At 42.4% G+C, this 23,089-nt stretch overlaps 1 protein-coding gene across 3 annotated transcripts in view; it reads right to left on the bottom strand.

Annotated features, from left to right (window-relative positions):
• The window catches only part of LOC126475527 (sialin-like), a 103,483-nt gene extending 100,289 nt beyond the window's left edge, over positions 1–3,194 (bottom strand). For 2 of the 3 annotated variants that reach the window (XR_007586742.1, XM_050103461.1), the window contains exon 1: positions 3,063–3,194. Coding sequence is in view for 1 of the 3 variants with exons in the window: in XM_050103461.1 (XP_049959418.1) it covers positions 3,063–3,102 (40 nt within the window). In the remaining 2 variants the exon portion in view is untranslated. The remainder of the gene's footprint in view (positions 1–3,062) is intronic. The other variant, XM_050103462.1, reaches the window with a different exon arrangement.
• Between the last annotated feature and the right edge of the window lie 19,895 nt (positions 3,195–23,089).

Here is a 23,089-nt window from a genome sequence, read left to right as displayed (position 1 = left end):
CATATTGATTCTTCCTGACTAATGTCTTGAACTTCAGCCTACTCTTCATCACTACTGTATTGTGATCTGAGTCTATATCTGCTCCTGGGTAAGCCTTACAATCCAGTATCTGATTTCGGAATCTCTGTCTGACCATGATGTAATCTAATTGAAATCTTCCCGTATCTCCCGGCCTTTTCCAAGTATACCTCCTCCTCTTGCGATTCTTGAACAGGGTATTCGCTATTACTAGCTGAAACTTGTTACAGAACTCAATTAGTCTTTCTCCTCTTTCACTCCTTGTCCCCAACCCATATTCTCCTGTAACCTTTTCTTCTACTCCTTCCCCTACAACTGCATTCCAGTCGCCCATGACTATTAGATTTTCGTCCCCCTTTACATACTGCATTACCCTTTCAATATCCTCATACACTTTCTCTATCTGTTCATCTTCAGCTTGCGACGTCGGCACGTATACCTGAACTATCGTTGTCGGTGTTGGTCTGCTGTCGATTCTGATTAGAACAACCCGGTCACTGAACTGTTCACAGCCGGCCGAAGTGGCCGTGCGGTTAAAGGCGCTGCAGTCTGGAACCGCAAGACCGCTACGGTCGCAGGTTCGAATCCTGCCTCGGGCATGGTTGTTTGTGATGTCCTTCGGTTAGTTAGGTTTAACTAGTTCTAAGTTCTAGGGGACTAATGACCTCAGCAGCTGAGTCCCGTAGTTCTCAGAGCCATTTGATTCATTTTTGAACTGTTCACAGTAACACACCCTCTGCCCAATCTTCCTATTCATAACGAATCCTACACCTGTTATACCATTTTCTGCTACTGTTGATATTATCCGATACTTATCTGACCAGAAATCCTTGTCTTCCCTCCACTTCACTTCACTGATCCCTACTATATCTAGATTGAGCCTTTGCATTTCCCTTTTCAGATTTTCTAGCTTCCCTACCACGTTCAAGCTTCTCACATTCCACGCCACGACTCGTAGAACGTTATCCTTTCGTAGATTATTGAATCTTTTTCTCATGGTAACCTCCCGCTTGGCAGTCCCCTCCCGGAGATCCGAATGGGGGACTATTCAGGAATCTTGTGCCAATGGAGAGATCATCATGACACTTCTTCAATTACAGGACACATGTCCTGTGGATACACGTTACGTGTCTTTAATGCAGTGGTTTCCATTGCCTTCTGCATCCTCATGTCGTTGATCATTGCTGATTCTTCCGCCTTTAGGGGCAATTTCCCACCCCTAGGACAAGAGAGTGCCCTGAACCTCTATCCGCTCCTCCGCCCTCTTTGACAAGGCCGTTGGCAGAATGAGGCTGACTTCTTATGCCGGAAGTCTTCGGCCGCCAATGCTGATTATTTATCTAAATTTAGGCAGTGGCGGGGATCGAACCCGGGACCGAAGACGTTTTGATTATGAATCCAAGACGCTACCCCTAGACCACGGGTGAAAACAGCGTACAGAGAACTGTGAACACTGGGCATTATTAACTTTATTTACAAAACCTCATGCTGTAGGGTGAAGACAGGGAGGAGATGTGCCTATTTACCTGTATACTGTGCGTACTGTTGTATATATCCTTTTTAATAATATATTTAGGTTAATACTTAGATTTCTTTTATTATTTATATTTTTAATGTAAGGTTGTTCCGCTAATTCTATGGGTACAATACAGCACCACTCTACTAATACGTTCATGTCATCTGGCGACTAGTGATGTCAGTTAAGCTTTGCGATAACATCATGCTATCAGTTAAGTTCCAATACGATGGATGGTACACATGACCCCGTATTCTGTATGAAGTCTTTGCTCTTATTTCTGGTATGTCTTCTCCCGTACTTTATGTGTTGTTAATTACATTTGTGCCTACGACTTTGCATTCATCCTTGTCAGATATTTCTGATGATGAACAGAGCCAAAAACGCGTCAATAAACCACTTATGATCAGCAAAGTCAATATCTAGTTATCTTAGCGACGTTTTAAGTTGTTGTGGCATTATTGTGGCATGCCTTCTACGGGACTTCATGGTAAACCTTCAGTTATTATGTGAAGACTTGGAGAAAAAAAAAATATTCGCACTTCAATAAAACTAAAACTTATTATTAACTGTATAAAATATGTGAGTAATGTTGCTAACTTATTTTTAGTAAAAATACAACAGAAGCGACAAAAAAGGAACGGGAAATCTTTGGTTTCCAAACCCAGGAACCAAATCTTGATTATCTGTCCGTACAATTAACATGAAAATGGCGACAGGTGACATTAATCAGCTGACTGTATTCGATGTGCAGACTTCGATTCAGTAATTACAGCCTAATAAATCTAAATTATTGATTGGCGACTCCATGGAGTGTTCTGTGCACCACGACCAAATAGTGGATAGAATTGGAAGGAGAATCAGCATTGGTCTTATTTTTTTGCTTTATTATCCGCAAAATCGATTTTCGGTCACTTAGTTACCATCCTCAGTGCTGTAATATACAATTAAAATTGGTAGGCACTAGTATCAAGAAGCTGTAAGCTGTAAGCTTGTTGATACCAGTGCCTACCAATTTTGATTGTATATTACAGCACTGAGGATGGTAACTAAGTGACCGAAATCGATTTTCGGATAATAAAACAAAAAAATACGACCAATGCTGATTCTCCTTCCAAATCTAAATTATGTCACTTGATAATATTATATAGTCTAGGGATCTCAACTCCAAAAAATTATTAAAACGTAATACTATTTAGCATTATCGATTCCAAGAAGGTAACATCCACTGGCTAGCGAAGGTTACTGTTGATTCACAAACAAATAATCACAAAACACAAGATAAGAATTATGTAATCTTGGAATATTATAAACAAAGTGACAATTCGAGGAAAAGCCTTGAACGTGATCACTCGCAGGAATGGCCAGATGAATGGAAGAAACAACTCAGTGGATTAATGAAGAGATTCTGATATGCTACGAGAATAAAAATAGTCAGGCGAAGTAAGAAGTTTGTATCTGATGTTTAAATGCGTGAAACAAACGAGAAAGGGATAAGAAACATTCGTAGACGCAGATAATGTCACACCTGTGCTGTCCTGAGGCGCCGTCGTCACAGCAGCCGACATTCTGTTCCTGAAATAATTCACTTGCTTGCTGAAGATCTCTTTCGCGACTTACACTGCCGCCACCTACTGCACTGTTCTGCGGTGGTGCGCCTCTATTTATACTCTCTGGCGGCTGTAGCAGAAAATACGAAGAGTGCCGAAGGGGAAAGCGCCGAGGTGTATTTTAACAGATGCCGAGGTACTCAAGAAATCATCCAACAACCACTGTTGCTAACGTGTGTTGCGTAACAGCCACATGACATCATTTTCCATACGACACTTGGCGCCTTGCAAGGCCGTATGAATCTCCTGTCCTGCTGAAGGAGAAGCTTAATTCTTATTAAGCACAGCGCAAACAACTTCTTGTGTTGGGCGGCTCACCCGCATGAAGAGAGGAGCACACAATGAACTGGACCCGCGAAACGCTACTTGCAGCTCTCAGTTTTTGCTCCCACAGAAAGCAAAATATCGGGACAAAGACGATTGTTCACGTGAATAGCTACTCCTACGCTTTAAAATCAAGCTTCACGCAGAACAAAATGTGTAATAAAAGTCATTGCGACCGAATTTCACTTCCATAGACTAGATTTACACAAAGAATTCCATGCTTACTTAAAGCCAATTTTCGTTTACATACTCTTCCTCTACGGCGGAGAAGAAGAGTTGCATTGGTAAAGAAAATTATTTGAATTGTGGGTATGTGCACACATTGTCCGCTGCCGAGTTAACAGGCTCCTAAATTCTAATTCGCGACGGCGTAAATATTAATTATTACATGCGCAAGAAATTTTGTTCGCGGTGGAAATCGGACTTCGTAATGAAAGAGTAGATGTGAGTTCTGACAAAGTTTGTTACCGTCAATAGCAATCCAAAAATTCAGAGTTAACATTTTGTTGATTTTCATCGCAATTACTGACATAGATTAACTTCGCCTTCTCTGGAAGTGCGTATGAAAGGTCATTTAATTACAGATTCCTAATATATCTTGATGTATCGTTTACTACCACCTATGACTGAGGCGAGGACGTCTACGTAGGACATGTATGTCATACTTAAAATCGCTTTTATAGTCACTATACACAGACTTCACACATTTCATTCGAATTTAGTTCGTTCACTTAAAAAAAATAATAGAACGTTACAAAAGAAATAGTAATATATGCTATGGGTGGCATCGCTTTTTACGATATCTCGCAGGGGACAAAGTTATATTCATCTATCCACTTGAAGAATGCGGACTCCATGTCCAACGATTAGAATCAAAACGCCTCAAAGGCCGGTTCGTTGTTCATGTCCTCGAGTTGCTAGTTAGTAGTGATGGGTCAACACGGGTTTACGCAAAACCGAGTTGAAAGTTTGCGTAAACGGAGTTAAGGCGAGATTGGGCAAAAAAATAAAAAGAAAAACACAGAGAGAACATTCAATGATTCAACGCCGGTATGTCTTTCTCGTCCGAGCAGATTACGATTCATTACAGTTAACCAAACAGAGATTCGCGGTTTCCCAATCGATGGTTATATTCACGAGCTTAATGGGTACTGCATAGGGCGCAATTTTTGGTCTTACGGCTTGAAATTTTAAAGATAGACTTATGAAAATATTCAATTCACGTGGGTCATTGAAGGTATAGTTATTTGATTCGGATAAATTCGGGTTCGCTCGGTGGGAAAGCGGCGGTGAGCTACGAACTAGCGAGAAACAAATCGTACGCAGCTCCATCAGCCGTGTAACGCGTTTAAGTGGAGTAAGTAATAATCTCAACCCAAATTGGCCCGTTTCATAAACCAGGTTCACCCTACGCACGTTCAGACCGTGTTAGTAGGAAATCCTGAATTAACATTCGATATCGTTTGCAATGTTCAGTCTGCTCGGGTTGTAACTTCTCTTAAAATACGATAACCTAACGAAGTTGGCAGAATAATTCTTGTAGCGTTCATTTCTCTTGTTAGCGTCTGCGCGGTTTGCGTACCTGCTTGATTTAAGTTTTGGTTCTTATGTGAAATGTGAAATCGGCAGTCAAATTTGAAATCACTTTTTTCTTGCCTAGTAATTTTCCACCTATTACTATTTTTTCTTGTAAGCTTCATTATTATATAACCCTATTAACATACCTGTCTTTTTTTTTAGGTAAGTTCATAATCGGCGATTTTGTAGCCAAGAAGCCAAATGACTCGCCACGAGCGTGAATGGATACCGCGCTTTAGGCCAAAAATTTAAGTCATAACAGTGACCTCCCTTTCCACAACAAATGTAATATTAAGTACCTTCATGTTCAAGACCTTACATACACTTCAATGTCTCCTTAAAACCTATGTTGTAATTAAAAGTCAACGGCAGATAGCGAAATCTGCGTTTTTAAAATTTTTCTCGGTGATCATAAAATACCCTCATCTGGGTAGTACACGTTACTGAAAAATGCGCAAATATTGCTAAAAGTGCTCTAAAAGATAGTTACGGGGTCTGGACTTTACTTGAACGACACTGCCTCTTTAAACAGTATGTTATTAATATAAGTAAACAACAATTAACGAATTTTATTTTTTAACTTTTTTAGGATGGGCATAAAGAACAGTCCACACACCCGCCGCCCTTCTCCCGCAAAGCGCGCTATGGAAAACGTGTTGGTATTGCCACACTACACGCTGAAATGCGAACACACTTATGAGCCATTTTGAATGTGCTGTAAGATTTGGACGGTGATCGGACCATCTTAAGGTAGCAAATTGCCTCGTCATATGGATAAATGTTGCCGAGCTGTAGCCAAATACCACGGCTGGAGCACAATTCGTGTAAAGTTACCGCTTCGTCATCGTTTCCCTCAATCAAATTCAAATGGCTTTGAGCACTATGGGACTTAACATCTGAGGTCATCAGTCCCCTAGACTTAGAACTACTTAAACCTAACTAACCTAAGAACATCACATACATCCATGCCCGAGGCTGGATTCGAACCTGCGCCCGTAGCAGCAGAGCGGCTCCGGACTGAAGCGCCTAGAACCGCTCGGCCACAACGGCCGGCTTCCCTCAATCACTTTTAGCTTTTAGTCCTAGGATACCACAATAATTTCGAGCCCTTCCATACCTATTCGATTCGAGTACCACGCCTAGGCTTGGCCAGGAAAATTACTAAAAGAGACACAACGGTAGAATTATAAACCCGTTATTGTAGCAACGTTAAAGAAAACTATATCTCAGGTTTTTCACGGTCTTTCCACTGCAGTAAATCACAAAGACTCACAATGCATAGGTTCACAAACAAAAGAGCGTATATATATTCAGGGTGGTCCATTGATCGTGACCGGGCCTAATATCTCACGAAATAAGCGCCAAAAGAAAAAAATGCAATGAACGAAACTTGTCTAGCTTGAAGGGGGAAAGAAGATGACGCTATGGTTGGCCCGCTAGATGGCGCTGTCATAGGTCAAACGGGTATCAACTGCGTTTTTTTTAAATAGGAACCCCCATTTTTTATTTCATATTCGTGTAGAACGTAAAGAAGTATGAATGTTGTAGTTGGACCACTTTTTCCGCTTTGTGATAGATGACGCTGTAATAGTCACAAACATATGGCTCACAATTATAGACGAACAGTTGTTAACATGTAGGTCTTTTAAATTAAAATACAGAACGTGGGTACGTTTGAACATTTTATTTCGCTTGTTCTAATGTGATATATGTACCTTTGTGAACGCATTCTGTTACAGCGTGATTACTTGCAAATACCACATTAATGCAATAAATGCTGGAAATGATGTCCGTCAACCTCAATGCATTTGGCAATACGTGTAACGACATTCCTCTCAACAGCGAGTAGTTCGCCTTCCGTAACGTTCGCACATGCATTGACAATGCGCTGACGCATGTTGTCAGGCGTTGTCGATGGATCATGATAGCAAATATCCTTCAACCTTCCCCACAGAAACAAATCCGGGGACGTCAGATCCGGTGAACGTGCGGGCCATGGTATGGTACTTCGACGACCAATCCACCTGTCATGAAATATGCTATTCAATATCGCTTCACCCGCACGAGAACTATGTGCCGGTCATCCATCATGTTGGATGTACATCGCCATTCTGTCATGCAGTGAAACATCTTGTAGTAACATCGGTAGAACATTACGTAGGAAATCAGCACACATTGCACCATTTAGAGTGCCATCCATAAAATGGTGGCCAATTATCCTTCCTCTCATAATGCCGTACCTTTACATTAACCCGCCAAGGTTGCTGATGTTCCACTTGTCGCAGCCATCGTGGATTTTCCGTTGCCCAGCAGTGCGTATTATGCCGGTTTACGTTACCGTTGTTGGTGAATGACGCTTCTACGCTAAACAAAATGCGTGCAAAAAATCTGTTATCACCCCGTATTTTATCTTGTGCCCAGTGGCAGAACTGTACACGACGTTCAAAGTCGTCGCCATGCAATTCCTGGTGCGTAGAAATATGGTACGGGTGTAATCGATGTTGATGTAGCATTCTCAACTCCGACGCTTTTGAGATTCCCGATTCTCGCGCAATTTGTCTGCTACTGATGTGCGGATTAGCCGCGACAGCAGCTAAAATACCTACTTGGGCATCATCATTTGTTGCAAGTCGAGGTTGGCGTGTCACATATGGCTGAAGACTTCCAGTTTCCTTAAATAACGTAACAATCCGGCGAAGGGTCCAGACACTTGGATGATGTCGTCCAGGATACCGAGCAGCATACATAGCACACGCCCGTTGGGCATTTTGATCACAAAATCCATACATCAACACGATATACCTTTTCCGCAATTGGTAAACGGTCCATTTTAACACGGGTAATGTATAACGAAGCAAATACCGTCTGCACTGGCAGAATGTTACGTGATACCACGTACTTATAGGTTTGTGAATATTACAGCGCCATCTGTCACAAAGCGAATAAGTGGTCCGACTAAAACATTCATATTTCTTTACGTACTACACGAATATGTAATAAAAATGGAGGTTCCTATTTTAAAAAACGCAGTTGATATCCGTTTGATCTCTGCAGCGCCATCTAGCGGGCCAATATTGCGCCATCTGGTTTCCCCCTTCAATGTAGACGAGTTTCGTTCTTTGTAGTTTTTTCGTTTGATGCTTATTTCGTGAGATATTTGGCCCTGTCACTATCAATGGACCACCATCTATATATACATATATCACCCGCCGGGAACACTATGGAATAAGTACCGAAAAGAAAATGCCATCAATTCTTACACGATAATTTGAGTGATCAGGAGCCAGGAGCATCGAATACAAAGAATACAAACAATAGAAGAACAATGTCATCTGAGAAGAGTAACTCAAAACAATGTAGATCGTCACACGTCTATCCAGTGGAAGCAATGGGACCTTGGCCGGCCGAGGTGGCCGAGCGGTTCTAGGCGCTACAGTCCGCTACCGTCGCAGGTTCGAATCCTGCCTCGGGCATGGATGTGTGTGACGTCCTTAGCTTAGTTAGGTTTAAGTAGTTCTAAGTTCTAGGGGACTGATGATCATAGTGCTCAGAGCCATTTGAACCATTTGAATCGGACCTTGCCGAATATTGGCTATGTTTGATGCTGGTGCATTACCAGTGGTTTCACGCAGACTTATCGTTTTCCAGGCGATTCCTATTTCAGACATAAGCTCGCCTTCAGATGGCACCAAGACGTATTGGAAGTAGTCTCCTGAGGATGATGTTGTGACTGACGATTGTGAAGCTGTCGAGGAACTCTTTTTCCCTGAAAACATACTTGTTACTTGCGTACTGCACATTTTTCCGGCCAGTTTTCTCGGGGCAAGTAGTTGATTGTTTTGCCCCTTCTTGTTTTTCCCAACAGATGCTTCCTCCTCAGTTGGCGCCACCGTTGCGTTGAGTGTTTCTTCATCCCAGTCTGATGCAGAGCCGATAGTGTCATCGAAAATGATATCTTCTTTGGCGTTGTAGTCTTCGTCAGAATCATCAGATGAGGGTAGGTCGAGATTTGATTCCACTGAATCCATAAGTCTCTGTTTTGAATAATTCGCCAGCTCCTGAATAGAAAAGGAAAGTTATGGAAACATCAGCCCACATGGAAGCAAAGCATTATATTCAACAAAATCCAGTTACGTACCTATAGCAAATTATTCGCTCATTACTAAAGGTTCGTCCAATCGACGACTACATTTTGTTCGTTACTGCTACACGTTAGTCGTTTCAACGAGCCAAAATTTACATGTACACTTATACCTTCGTCGAATCGACGCTGTGACTTCGGGACGAAATACGATTTATCTGACTGAAAAGCGGTTTAGATCACTTCCGCCTGCAGTATCACAGAGCCAACTATTACACTCGCAAATAAAGGTGACACCCGGCGCGCTAGATGATGGGAGCGGCTGTAAATGGGAAGTGCCTTTGCAGTCGCTCCCATCAGCCACCGCGCCGAGTGTCAACTTTGTTTGCGCGTACAATATGGTTGGAGTCACGAAGGACGATGGTCTGCTTTACACTTGACCTGCGCACCTACGTCGCGTATTCTTCGACAGTCATTGAGCGTTCGGTAGTGTTCTGAGCGCTCTGCTGTGAATTATGTAGCTAATGGGAGCATTAAACGTGACCGTAGCGAGTTATTTAGTGAATTTAGATTCCATTTGTTGTGAGTTGTCATCACTAATTGTCGTGGTAAGTGACAAATTCTGCACAAACAAGCGAGAGACATAATTTGCAGGATATGCACTGTCTTCAAGAGGAAAGCACACGCATGCACTTACCACAACTCTCTCTTGGAATCGTCAACAATGCAACACCCGTCCTTGCTTCGACATGCGCGAACCACCATCGTTCGTGGATCGGACTATGGAACCCCCTCCCCCCCCCCCCCCCCCCCAGGCACTGCTGAGAGGGCGGCGTGCCCCTCCCGTCTGCAACAATAGGGGTTAATGTAGGGGGGAATGTGTTCCTCGAATCGACCACAGTGAATGACACCCCGTTCTGTAGGCATAGACTCTATTCAGTTCAACTCGGGTTCGGTCGGCGCGACGGCGGTGAACTCCAGTCTTGACCGAAACTGTCGTCGACAGCGGCGGCCGCCGAACACCGCGTGAACGGAACTCGAGTTAACCCGGTTTGGCAACTCGAGCTAGCCCATCTCAAGTCAGTAGCACAGTTGCCAACCATAGGGTCACATTTCTACGTGTAGGAACTTTTGTCTCTTTTTTCCAAAATCTAGCGACGAAGGAAGGAATTCCCGGCCCTTCTGTAAAACGCAGGGAGTTTTTGCCCAAGAAAGAAAAATTTGCGAAATGAGAAATTAAACAAGAAAAAGTTACCAAACTGTATAAGTTTTAAAAATTGTATACGTCTGTCACCATTATATGCAGGAAGTTGGCTATTGGGACCTACCTCATGGATGAAACGAGGTGCAGAGGAAAGTATTTTAGTCACTGTCTGGAGGGGACACGTGACAGGGGATATACTGACCTGTTTGTAGCTCAGCGCTACTCGTGCCGTTGAGCTGCTGCTTGCTGGGGTACAAATTTTGCACAGAAGCAACACAGACTCTGGAACGCGCATTACGAGACAATCATTTTCAAATGTGGTACTTACTTGTAGCAAAGAACATAAACTAAACAAAAATTAGCTTATTTAAATACACACTTGTAATCCCATTTAAGTTGTTTATTCTTTTTCAGATGACCGATTTTATCTTCTAAGAGATCATCTTTAAATCTTATAATCCTTGATGACCGTAGGAGCCGTTGCCATGGAACAGGTCCATCTGTGCAGACGTGGATAACACTGCTCCAGCATCTAAAAATAAAAACAAACAACTTAAATACTGTGTGTACTGAAATAAGTTATAATATTAATCGATCGCTGTTTTTCCTGGAACAATGCTCCAAAAAATTTTGAAACTAAAGTTGCTGTAATGCAACGCAATGATTAGAAGGAAATGGGCACTGTTGAGGAAAACCTGACGCTAGTACCAATCGTAAATAGAAGACAATTAATGCGAAGTGCACCGAATGGGGTAATTATCCGACAACCGAAAGCAGGGGTCCATCAGGCAACTTTTAGCGCGTCTACTGTAATCTCTGCACCATTGTTACTTATTTACAGTTCCATTCTTAACATCCGGAGTGGCGGCTGTGTTTCTGCCTTTGTTCACATGTTGAAAGTAAAGGATAGACAGCTTTCGTAGATCAGTTCAGTTCCTTTAGCCTTTCCATAAGCTTCTAAAGTTTTTTGTTTTTGAGTCGTTGGGTGTAACGGTAGTATTAGTATTGGCTTCAGCACCGAAAAAGAAAAGAAAAGAGAGTTACAAAATAGTGACAGTCAAAGTTGAAAGCAGAAATTCAGGGAAGTGTGACAAAAGAAAGAACAGTTTAAAGGGTGTTTAACTGAGACCCCAAGGACACTTATCGTGCTCGATGCAGGCTGTGTGATATTAGTTTGTGTACTGGAAGAAGCAAACTTTTGAAAGACGCAAATCGCGATTCGCAATGAAGTTTAGTGTCATAAGTTAACAATCAGTGCTTTCATAGTGGGTGCATCAACCTACTACAAGCACAGCAAATATTAAGCTTGAAGAGGCAGTGGCGAGTCAAATATTTCTTTAGAGGGAGGCAACCCCATTTACTGATTTCGTGCCGGCCGAAGTGGCCGAGTGGGTCTAGGCGCTTCAATCTGGAACCGCGCGACTGCAGCGGTCGCAGGTTCGAATCCTGCCTGGGTTATGGATGTGTGTGATGTCCTTAGGTTCGTTAGGTTTAAATAGTTCTAAGTTCTAGAGGACTGATGACTTCAGAAGTTAAGTCCCATAGTTCTCCGAGTTATTTGAACCATTTTTAAGTGATTTCGTCCTTCATCAAAATTGTTAAGAATACATGCATACCGATATTGTGGGAAGGTTAATCAGCACTTTGTTAATCTACAGAGAGAAACAATTCACTAATACTAATATGGACCCAATATTGTAGGTCGTGATTTTGAAAACAATTTCGTTGTTTCAATTTTTAAAAAGACATCATTTATCTGGTAAGACACTGGATCTATTTTGTTTTTAGACCATTTACGAAAAGGAATTCATATTTACTGTAGACTGGAATATCAATCAGTCAGAAAGAAACGTTTTGTTACTATTATTATTTTACAAACATTGTGCATCACAATGTATTGAAAAAAGAAAAGAAAAACATAATTAGTTTGAAAAAGAAGAAGACTTTTATTTTGTTTTTATTTAGACTAAAAATTTTATGTACAATTTCCAAATGTAGCTTTCTTTCCGACAGTTCGGGAAGCAAATCCTTTCATGAGATCCATAAAATTAATTTTTCCAACCCTGTGTTGATGCGCATGGACATGTGTGAGTCTCAACTGAGTCATTGTCGATCTGAGGCAAGTTTTAAGTCGTCTCAGGGCGCTGAATGACCTCTCGGAGGATGCTGACGATACTGGAACTGAATGATGAGACGAATAACTTCCTGAAAGAGTTCTTTAACCCTTCCAACGGAGGATACATTACATGGTTGTATACCAGTCGTAACGGACCGCAGCATTTCGAGCTGTGCATGAAGCCTGTCCAGGTTAAATTCTGTTGTATGTACACCAAGCAATTCTTCCAAACGTCGTGTAGATGTAGGTTGTGTTTGGGAGCATGTAACAAGTATCTCTTCAAGCTGAGATAGTCAGTTCAGATCCTCTTCAATGAACCTTCGATCAATTTCATTCAGAAGGGGATCAAGAATGTCAAAAAATCTTTGCTAAATTTTCGTTCCTTAGACTATTCTTTGGGAACAGACGGTGTTTCTGTGTGTTGCAATTTCGCTGGTTTTCTTCTTGGTCGTGAGACATTTGGGTCTTTCATATTTAGGTTTTTAGGATAATCTTTGAAATTCTTTAACGTCGAATCAAATGTTTCCGTAGGCCTAAGATTTGCAAGAGCTACTTTCAGAACCTCTACAGAATGTTTCACTCCGGCTGCACTAAAATAAGGATTCTCTAGAGATCTGGCCAGTTCCTCAGATGGTCCAAACACTTCAGTTGCTACTGTTATACAAAAAATAGTTTCAAACTTTTCGAGCCACTTCGCTTAGTTCTGCAGGACTGGCCATCTTTGTCTCTAACTGAGCTCGGTACATTAAATATTTCGGTCACCGTTTTCTGAACCTCTCATAGATTTCCCTGAAACGTGTCAAAGATTTTACTTTTACAGTCCATCGGATGGGACACAATGGAATCAGTCATTGATCTTTTGGATTTGAATTCGTCTCATCGACACCAGGTGGTAGCACAACATCTGCGTACACGAAACTTCCTGGCAGATTAAAACTGTGTGTCGGACCGAGACTCGAACTCGGAACCTTTGCCTTTCGCGGGCAAGTGCTCTACCAACTGAGCTACCCAAGCACGACTCACGCCCCGTCCTCACAGCTTTACTTCTGCCAATACCTCGTCTCTATCTGCGTACACGTTTTTCCTTTTTGCGTATTCTAGAGTTATATTTCAGGCGTCTTGAACAGTTACCTGTACATCGCACAATGGATCACAGTTTATGTAGTGCAAGATTCAAACAATGATTGCTGCAGTGGATGTATCAACTCGTTGGCTGGTCTTGACGAAGAATTTCCTTCACATTTTTGTTCCACCCTAACGTACACTATTGGCCATTAAAATTGCTAAACCACGAAGATGACGTGCTACAGACGCGAAATTTAACCGACGGGAAGAAGATGCTGTGATATGCAAATGATTAGCTTTTCAGAGCATTCACACAAGGCTGGCGCCGGTGGCAACACCAACAACGTGCTGACACGAGAAAAGTTTCCAACCGACTTCTCATACACAAACAGCAGTTGACCGGCGTTGCCTGGTCAAACGTTATCGTATCGCGACATTTCTGCTCGCGTTGGCCGAGATCCAATGACTGTTAGCAGAATATGGAATCGGTGGGTTCAGGAGGGTAATATGGAACGCCGTGCTGGATCCCAATGCCCTCGTATCACTAGCAGTCGAGATGGCAGGAATCTTATCAGCATGGATGTAACGGATCGTGCAGCCACATCTCGATCTCTGAGTCAACAGATGGGGACGTTTGCAAGACAACAACCATCTGCCGAACAGTTCGACGACGTTTGCAGCAGCATGGAATATCAGCTCGGAGACCATGGCTGCGGTTACCACTGGCGCTGCATCACAGACAGGAACCCCTGCGATGAGTTACTCAACGACGAACCTGGGTGCAGGAATGGCAAAACGTCATTTTTTCGGATGAATCCAGGTTCTGTTTACAGCATCATGATGGTCGCATCCGTGTTTGGCGACATCGCGGTGAACGCACTTTGGAAGCGTGTATTCGTCATTGCCATACTGGCGTACACCCGGCGTGATGGCTGGCTGGTTCAAATGGCTCTGAGCACTACGGGACTCAACATCTTAGGTCATAAGTCCCCTAGAACTTAGAACTACTTAAACCTAACTAACCTAAGGACATCACACACACCTATGTCCGAGGCAGGATTCGAACCTGCGACCGTAGCAGTCCCGCGGTTCCGGACTGCAGCGCCAGAACCGCTAGACCACCGCGGCCGGCCTCGGCGTGATGGTATGGGGTGCCATTGACTACACGTCTCGGTCACCTCTTGTTCGCATTGGCGGCACTTTGAACAGTGGACGTTACGTTTCAGATGTGTTACGACCCGTGGCTCTACCCTTCATTCGATCCCTGCGAAACCCTATATTTCAGAAGGATAATCCACGACCGCATGTTGCAGGTCCCGTACGGGCCTTTCTGGATACAGAAAATTTTCGACTGCTGCCCTGGTCAGCACATTCTCCAAATCTCTCAGCAATTGAAAACGTCTGGTCAATGGTGGCCGAGCAACTGACTCGTCACAAAACGCGTCACTACTCTTGATGAACTGTGGTATCGTGTTGAAGCTGCATGGGCAGCTGTACCTGTACACGCCATCCAAGCTCTGTTCGACTCAATGCCCAGGCGTATCAAGGTCTTTATTACGGCCAGAGGTGGTTGTTCTGGGTCCTGATTTCTCAGGATCTGTGCACCCAAACTGCGTGAAAATGTAATCACATGTCAGTTCTAGTATAATATATTTGTCCAATGAATACCCGTTTATTATCTGCATTTCTTCTTGGTGTAGCAATTTCAATGGCCAGTAGTGTATTAGCAACACTATCGAATAGTGAGCACGTGGAAACTCAATTTCTAGTGAGTTCGGCGGACTGTATAAACCCAGAAGAAGTTCTTTTATTTAGAGCGTCTTAGGGTCAACGCAATGAACACAAAGAGTGAAGTGCTCCTGGCGAGCCACGTCCGTCGTTGAATCTGCCACATTCCGTAAAATGGGGGATTCTTTATTTTCTGCGCCGTTTCTCACTGATTCATGTGAGCCATAATTTCCAGTACTTAGTTTTGTATCACTGGCGCCAATCAAGTGTCGCGGCGTTTCAGCCATGCCTTCAGTTCTGGCTCATCATTCTTCCTCTCACTGAGAAATTTCATGAGGCTCCCAGAGATCGTTTCATGTCCTCTCAGTGCGTTTCCTGTTCGACCCATGAATTGATAATTACCTGTAAAGCGGTTCGAGCTCTCTTCTGATCGGTCAGCAGATGTCGTGCGAGTTGGGAGTCACTAGTGGCTACTTTCGCGTTGCTGAGTAATTGCGAGAGGCTCTCGACGAAAACAAAATCCCTTCTCCCGTGTCTTGAACGTTACCGGAGTTCTTTTCCAGTTACAGAAACCTCCTTTAAGAAAAGCAGTCTCTTACTGTGGTCTTCAATTGTACAGTACGTGGATGGACCGAAATCAGTCATAGCAGACAACACTACCACTCTTTTCCTCGTGATGTAGCCATGGATAAGCCACAAACCATTCCGATTTACAAGATCTTCCATTCCTTCGCGGAAACGTATGCTCCTGTGATGGGTGAAATTTTGTTTCAAAAACAAGTATACATTGTGTTTTCATATGATAACGAAGTGTCAGCACGCTTTGACGGTCCTATGCCGCAACTTTTATGTCCATCGCCTCTACCTGAAATCGTTATGCATAAAAAAGTGCAACATGACTTGTATCGTACACATCACACTGACATAAAAATAACTTTCAACAAGTAAAGTCTGTTACAGTGAGAACATAGCATAACAGCATAGGAAGAAACACTTATAGTTGACCACAAAATATTTGACTAACCAGTATTAATGTTCGTGCTTTCTTGTAAGTATGTTCGACTAATATTATTACTATCAGACTGAAACTGGGCACTGTCATGGGTAACACAAATACAAACGATCTGAGATTTTTTAGTGCTACTACCACCTCCAAAAAATTCCTTGATAGATTTTTGTGACATTGTGCAGTACCACACCTAAAATAACAAAATAGTAATAATCGTTTACAAATATCAGCCATCACCCATGGATCGATGTAGAGATAATAGGGGAACGAAAAGTTAGGTAATGAAAATTAAAACGACGCTATAACTCACTAATTGAGTGTGTCGCGAGTAAGAGGAAACACTGTAAAAAAAGAAAAATGGCTCTGAGCACTATGGGACTCAACTGCTGAGGTCATTAGTCCCCTAGAACTTAGAACTAGTTAAACCTAACTAACCTAAGGACATCACACACATCCATGCCCGAGGCAGGATTCGAACCTGCGACCGTAGCGGTCTCGCGGTTCCAGACTGCAGCGCCAGAACGGCGCGGCCACTGCGGCCGGCTAAAACACTGTAAACATTTTGAACATGAGTGTAGTAAATCACAGAAGAGGGTGCAAATCAGACCTTAAAGCCATACTGTAATGTAAATGGAAGAACATTAACATTAGACCTAACCAACAAATTTGCACAATTCATACCAAATCGACTACGACTGATGATTTATTAGAAGGAAACTCACATGGTAAATAAAATATTTTCAGCTGTAAAGATAATGTGTACTACCATATTTGTTCAATGACGAACTGCCGTGTGAAGCACTGTTTTTGCTTTTATTTGACACTCAAATTTCAGTTGTTGAATCAATTTAAGTAAACTGAGTAATGTTTGTGCCGTTGCAAGTTCAAATGTTCAAATGTGTGTGAAATCTTATGAGACTTAACTACTATGGTCATCAGTCCCTAAGCTTACACACTACTTAACCTAAATTATCGTAAGGACAAACACACACACCCATGCCCGAGGGAGGACTCGAACCTCCGCCGGGACCAGCCGCACAGTCCAGGACTGCAGCGCCTTAGACCGCGCTGCTAATCAGGCGCGGCGTTGCAAGTTGCATTTGTGATGAAACCGATATGAAATACAGAGAACTCATATCTCGTTTTCTGTGTACGAATGCTTTTCTCAGTGGCTGTATAACAGGCAAGAATGAAGCCACACTCGCAGTATATTAAAACTTGTTACCAGAAGCGACTACATATTTTTACATGCTGCTGTTTTGCGACAAGTTTTATTGTAAACATTGATTTGCATTATAGCACTATACTCTTCTTTCATAAGCAATGAATGGCATTAATACACTGCTGGCCAATGTGGCCGAGCGATTCTAGGCGCTTCAGTCTGGAACCGCGCGACCGCTACGATCGCAGGTTCGAATCCTGCCTCGAACACGGGTGTGTGTGACGTCCTTAGGTTAGTTAGCTTTAAATAGTTCTAAGTTCTAGGGAACTGATGACCTCAGCTGTTAAGTTCCATAGTGGTCAGAGCCATTTGAACCATTAATACGCTTCCCCATTATTAAGAATAAAACAACTCAGTATTTATTGTACAGAGAACTACTCATCTCTCTGCGTACTATTATTTGATGAAAACCCTGTTTGACTACCTCGAACTGTTTGTGTGTAGTTCGTTGTCACGCTGTACTCTGCGTGGCGTGCAGGAACTTATCATGTGCGGCTTATCACCAACACACTCGATACTGAAAAGATACAGCTTTCCTACCACGGTAAAAAAATACTTTCCTACCACGGTAAAAAAAAAAAAAAAAATACTTCGGTATGTTAGCTTCAGTTGGCACGCTACAGTACATGACCTAAAGCGCAAAAAACCTGAAACAGCCAGTGAGGTCATTCTTCATTGCAAATTTTTCAAATTACGTTCAATGAGTTATGCTACTTCATTTATAAACAAGGTAAAAACTGACATAACGAAAAGTTAGCCACTTCTCTGCCAATCACGAATTTTAGGCAACAATATATCAACTTTTTTATGAAATCACATGAGAAACGTTGCGTAGCGAAAAGAAAAACCTCACGCAAATCCAAAAATATTATTTTCTTAATTTTTTTGTGCAAATAGTAATAGGTTTTCCGAGGAAACTAGTTTCAGAAAAGGATGTAGCTTTGCCTCATGCAGTGATTCACATGAGTGAAAATTCGGTTTCTGCTTCGATACTTTTGTGTTGCAGGGTGAGAAAGAGTTTTCCACAAACAGTCTGCAACAACAATAACGCGTCTATGAACCAGGGATAACGAACCGCGATAATGAGTGGATAATAAATCAGTGCGTACTAGGCTTCAGGATAAAATTATCTGTAATGCCTTAGTAAATTGAGGGCTGTTTTCAACCTGAAAGACATTATCTAAGCAATAAATGCCCCGACTGATTGATACCATTGCTGAACTACTATTCCAGGGTGTATGAGAAATATGGCCTCTAAACAAAGCAGCGTGTGTCGAATCATGAGTGTATTATGTTTTCCTATGAGTCAGAAATGGAAGATGTTCGTAACTAGTCAAATTAATTAAAATTTTCACACTGAAATGTGAATGTAATGCGTGTTATGAACTATGGACTTCATAGCAGCTTGCTACATAATAATGTTTCGAAACATACGTTTCACTTAACGTAAGGCCCTGATCAAGGCTAGCTGCAACGCTGGCCGAAACGTTGGCGCATTTTAAATTATGACGATGCGGTCTGATACCCTGAAGAATTTTATTGAAGAATACGTTTCACTTTTCTGATCACTGTAACAGCAGTGGACTTTTTCTTGTTGTGGAATAAAAGAATGATCTGCGTCCACTGTCATGATGCCTAATGCCAGGACAAGCTGTGATGCGTTACGGACGGATTTTCTTGCACTACTGTACCCAGCTCAAACGCATGCACCCAAATATTAGTTTTCTTGCAACTTACAAGAATTATTCCATCTATGTTCTCGATACGATGTTATATGTGCCTAGTCTGCGCCTTTCTGTATGAGTTTAACTTATATCCTTACATAGTGATTATCGACAGCTTCGTTGACCGAACCTCTACCTGCTTAGTTGAAATGGTAGGGAATGCTTATTCATCGACCGTTGTTAGTTATTTCTGGAACATTTCTTCGCTTTTCCCTGCTGGAATTCTTGGGATTGATCTGTTTGTCACTGATACGGATAGCCAAGTAAATTCTGAGTATTCCAGTGTAGATCCAGGCAATGTTTTGTCGCTTTTGCATTGAGATTTGGTGCCCCGTTCAACTCAAAAGCATTTCCACTGTATCGGAAATAACTGACTTCTTTTCGCAAATACTTTCGGTTACGCCGTAGCCCCCACCCCTCACCCCCCACCCCTTCCCATAAAAGTCTTACCGAGAAGTGTGGGAATACAATTACATTTACGTTCTTCAATCAAGTACTGAACTAGGAGATTTTTGACAAACAAATGGCATAAAACAATTACATACACTAAGGTTCACTCATATCACCTCGAAACTGCAAATAAATGTTTGTGTCTTTATCTCTGTACAGAAAACTGGAGAAAAATCTCTGGCTACACTGTACACGTTTCACGACTGTTAGCAGAGCAACAATGCATAGCGATGTAATTACGGAGTGAAGGCATGGTGGTCGTGAAAGGTCCAGAGGGGGGAGCGTTAAAATACTGCCTCTCCTCACATTCAGGTTATCACGTTGTTTTTATTTTCTTAAATGTTGGATTGCTTGTAGAGTGTGGCGGACATTGTCGTAGCGGCGAGAGTCAGGCGTACCGACTACTGTTTGGCCATTTTTCGCCAGTGTTTGTGATTTTCGATAGGACCGCACGTGGCTTGTGCCTTCGTGACCGCGAGAATAAACTGATCAAAAAAAGTGTAGCACCACCTACTGGGGAACGTATGTGGACTTATATTCACGTGGAACCGAACAGTAAATAATGAGGGTGGTGGCAGTACTTGTTTTGAACAGTATATTATTACGCAAGTGCAGAGGATAACTGTTAACGACTCAAAGGGAAAACAAAATCAATTTTTTACAGGCGCTTTTCCCCCAAATTCGGCTCACTGGCTACATTGTAGTTCGCCTATGCGAACTTTCTGAGGGCCCGATCAGTCTCACCTATTGTTCGACAGTGCTATGCAAAATTTATTACATATGCATACAGAGGCTGCCTCCCATTAGGGGTCACAGACTGAGAAATGGGACGAAGGGAGAGGACAGAATGCAGTAGGTGTTATAAGATGCTTCAGACAAAAGCAAAAATTGTTGCCAGCAAAAATACAGATTTCACATTTCTTGACGGCAGCATAGTTTACCACTAGCTCTGCCCACAGATCAAATGAAACTCCAAGTTAATTTTTTGGGTGGGAAGGGTGGTAAAACCTCCCCCACCACGAGTATGAACTGGGGGGGGGGGGGCGCCGCTACTGCACCCCCCCCCCCCGTTCCCGCTTGAGACGCCGTTCCGACGAGGACACCAAAGCTGCTGAAATAAGATTGGCGACAGAAGTTCCTGTCAACCATAGATCAGATAGATGAGCTCATAAGAGACATTTTCGTCGATTTTGAAATTGCCCAAGGTATGAAAATTGATAGAACAAAGTGCACAAGTATTTTAAAAATGTTGTGGCTAAAGTAGAGTCCGATAAATTGAACGACATTCTGGAAACTCACGAGTTTTCGTAATTTTTCAGACGAAAGCACTGACGTTTTCACCAAAAAATTGTTGTATGTACTTGTTAGGTATTTTTGTGAAGACAGAAAGTGTACTGTTGCACAGCTGATGAACATCATAACATTAGATGCCATCACATGCTTCAACGGAAAAAATATTCCAGCTAAAAATATTTTTGCCATGGCTGTAAATAATGCATGCGTCATGTTAGGGGAAAATTACTCGTTGATGACAAAACTGGAAGCTAAGGAAAGTGACCATTCCATGTTGTTAAATGTACACCATTTCTTACGCACTGCTGTCAGTAAAGCTGCAGTGAAGCCGTCGAGAAATGAAGATTCACTGCTCTCTTAATTACAAGAACTTATGACCCAAGAGAAACAAAATTTTGAGAGCTGCTAGAACAAAGTGACTAGAATTACAGTAGTGTATGTCGAGGATTTCAGAGCTCTGAGCCGCGCGGGGTAGCCGTGAGATCTAAGGCGACTGTCACTATTCGCGCTCCCCCCCCCCCCCCCCCCCCCCCCACGTGGGAGGTTCGAATCCTCCCTCGGGCATGGGTGTATGTGTTGTTCTTAGCGAAAGTTAGTTTAAGTTAGATTAAGTAGTGTGTAAGCCTAGGGACCGATGACCTCAGCAGTTTGGTCCCGTAGTCCTTACCACGAATTTCCAATTTTCAGAGCACTGAGGACCCTGCAGCTCGTATTTGTTGAAGCCAGGTTATAAGATACAGTGACAGGGTGTATACGTGGACAAGGAAAAAAATTCCCGGATTTTTCTTGGATGTCCTGATTAAAAATACACTTTCTTCCGCGTGAAAATACACTTTTTCCGTGTTAAGTGACAGAATACGCTCTCTTGGAACCATAAAACTTATCAACCCTTCGAATGGTTACAGCTTTATACACAGGCATAGAACTTCCCTGCACTTAAAAAACGAACAACCTACCCCCCTCCCACAGAAAAAAAGAAACACGTGTTTTGGAAAGATCTATGATGTGCAGCAGCATGTACGCTGCATATTTGTGTATTACGAAAGTATATATTGAATTCCACCAAACACAGCACGTTAGTTTCTGAAGCATTGAAATCGAGATTGCGATGCGCTTTAGTAAGCCAGTCATAGCCAACTTCACGTGATCTCGACAGCCTATGACAACAGATATTCAGAGCATAGGAAATGTGACGTAGTCCTCCAATAGCAACCAACAGTAGCGTGAACACACAAATGGGAAAAGTTATGGTTTAAATTAATATACATAGTGTAGCTACAGGAAAAGCTAAATGGTTCAAATGGCTCTGAGCACTATGGGACTTAACTTCTCAGGTCATCAGTCCCCTAGAACTTAGAACTACTTAAACCTAACTAACCTAAGAACATCACAAACATCCGTGCCCGAGGCAGGATTCGAACTTGCGACTGTAGCGGTCGCGCGGTTCCAGACTGTAGCGCCTAGAACCGCTAGGCCACCCTGGTCGGCGGAAACGCTAAGCTTTCACATATAATACCGGTATTTTTGCACGTGTTACACTTTAATATACATAACACAAACATGCCAGTAAAATTTTAAATAATACGTAAATATCTGGGCTCGAAATTCTTCTAAGTTGTTGGCCCTCAGAGTGTTAAGCTTTAAATGAGAAACAAACGCTCTGTGATTTAAGAAATTCAAAGCATATTCGCAGACGTAACATAATTCATGTTGCTTAAAATGAAATTTACGTTGAAAGTAAGGCTTTTCAACCACCATTCGCAATATTTTCCCGCGACCTGTTAGAATTCGCTTCAGCAGTTGCGCCAGAAAACGGCGTTACTGCACCTGCGCGGCTTCGGTGACAGAAAACCTGCATGGGTTTACCTACATATATCGTACCTATAGAGGTCTTACATTATGTCGTAAACGAAACAGAATATCAAAGGGTACTCCAAGAACATCGGAATTTCGTAAACCAGACTAAAATCTGTAATTCTGTTGAAAGTGCGCATTCGTATGTTCAGATTCACAAAGAAGTAGGAACCAATCTGATATTAAGCTTTTCGGGCTGCAAATTTTCTTAGAGTACCAGTACTGTATTATCTCTCGTTTGGGTGTTGATTACGGCATAACGCTATACGGCATAACGCTATACAGAGATAGAAACGG

Source organism: Schistocerca serialis, chromosome 4 (assembly GCF_023864345.2).
Source record: "Schistocerca serialis cubense isolate TAMUIC-IGC-003099 chromosome 4, iqSchSeri2.2, whole genome shotgun sequence".
Classification (NCBI taxonomy): domain Eukaryota; kingdom Metazoa; phylum Arthropoda; class Insecta; order Orthoptera; family Acrididae; genus Schistocerca; species Schistocerca serialis.
Note: the sequence above shows the minus strand (reverse complement) of the source record. Positions and strands in the feature narration are given on the sequence as shown.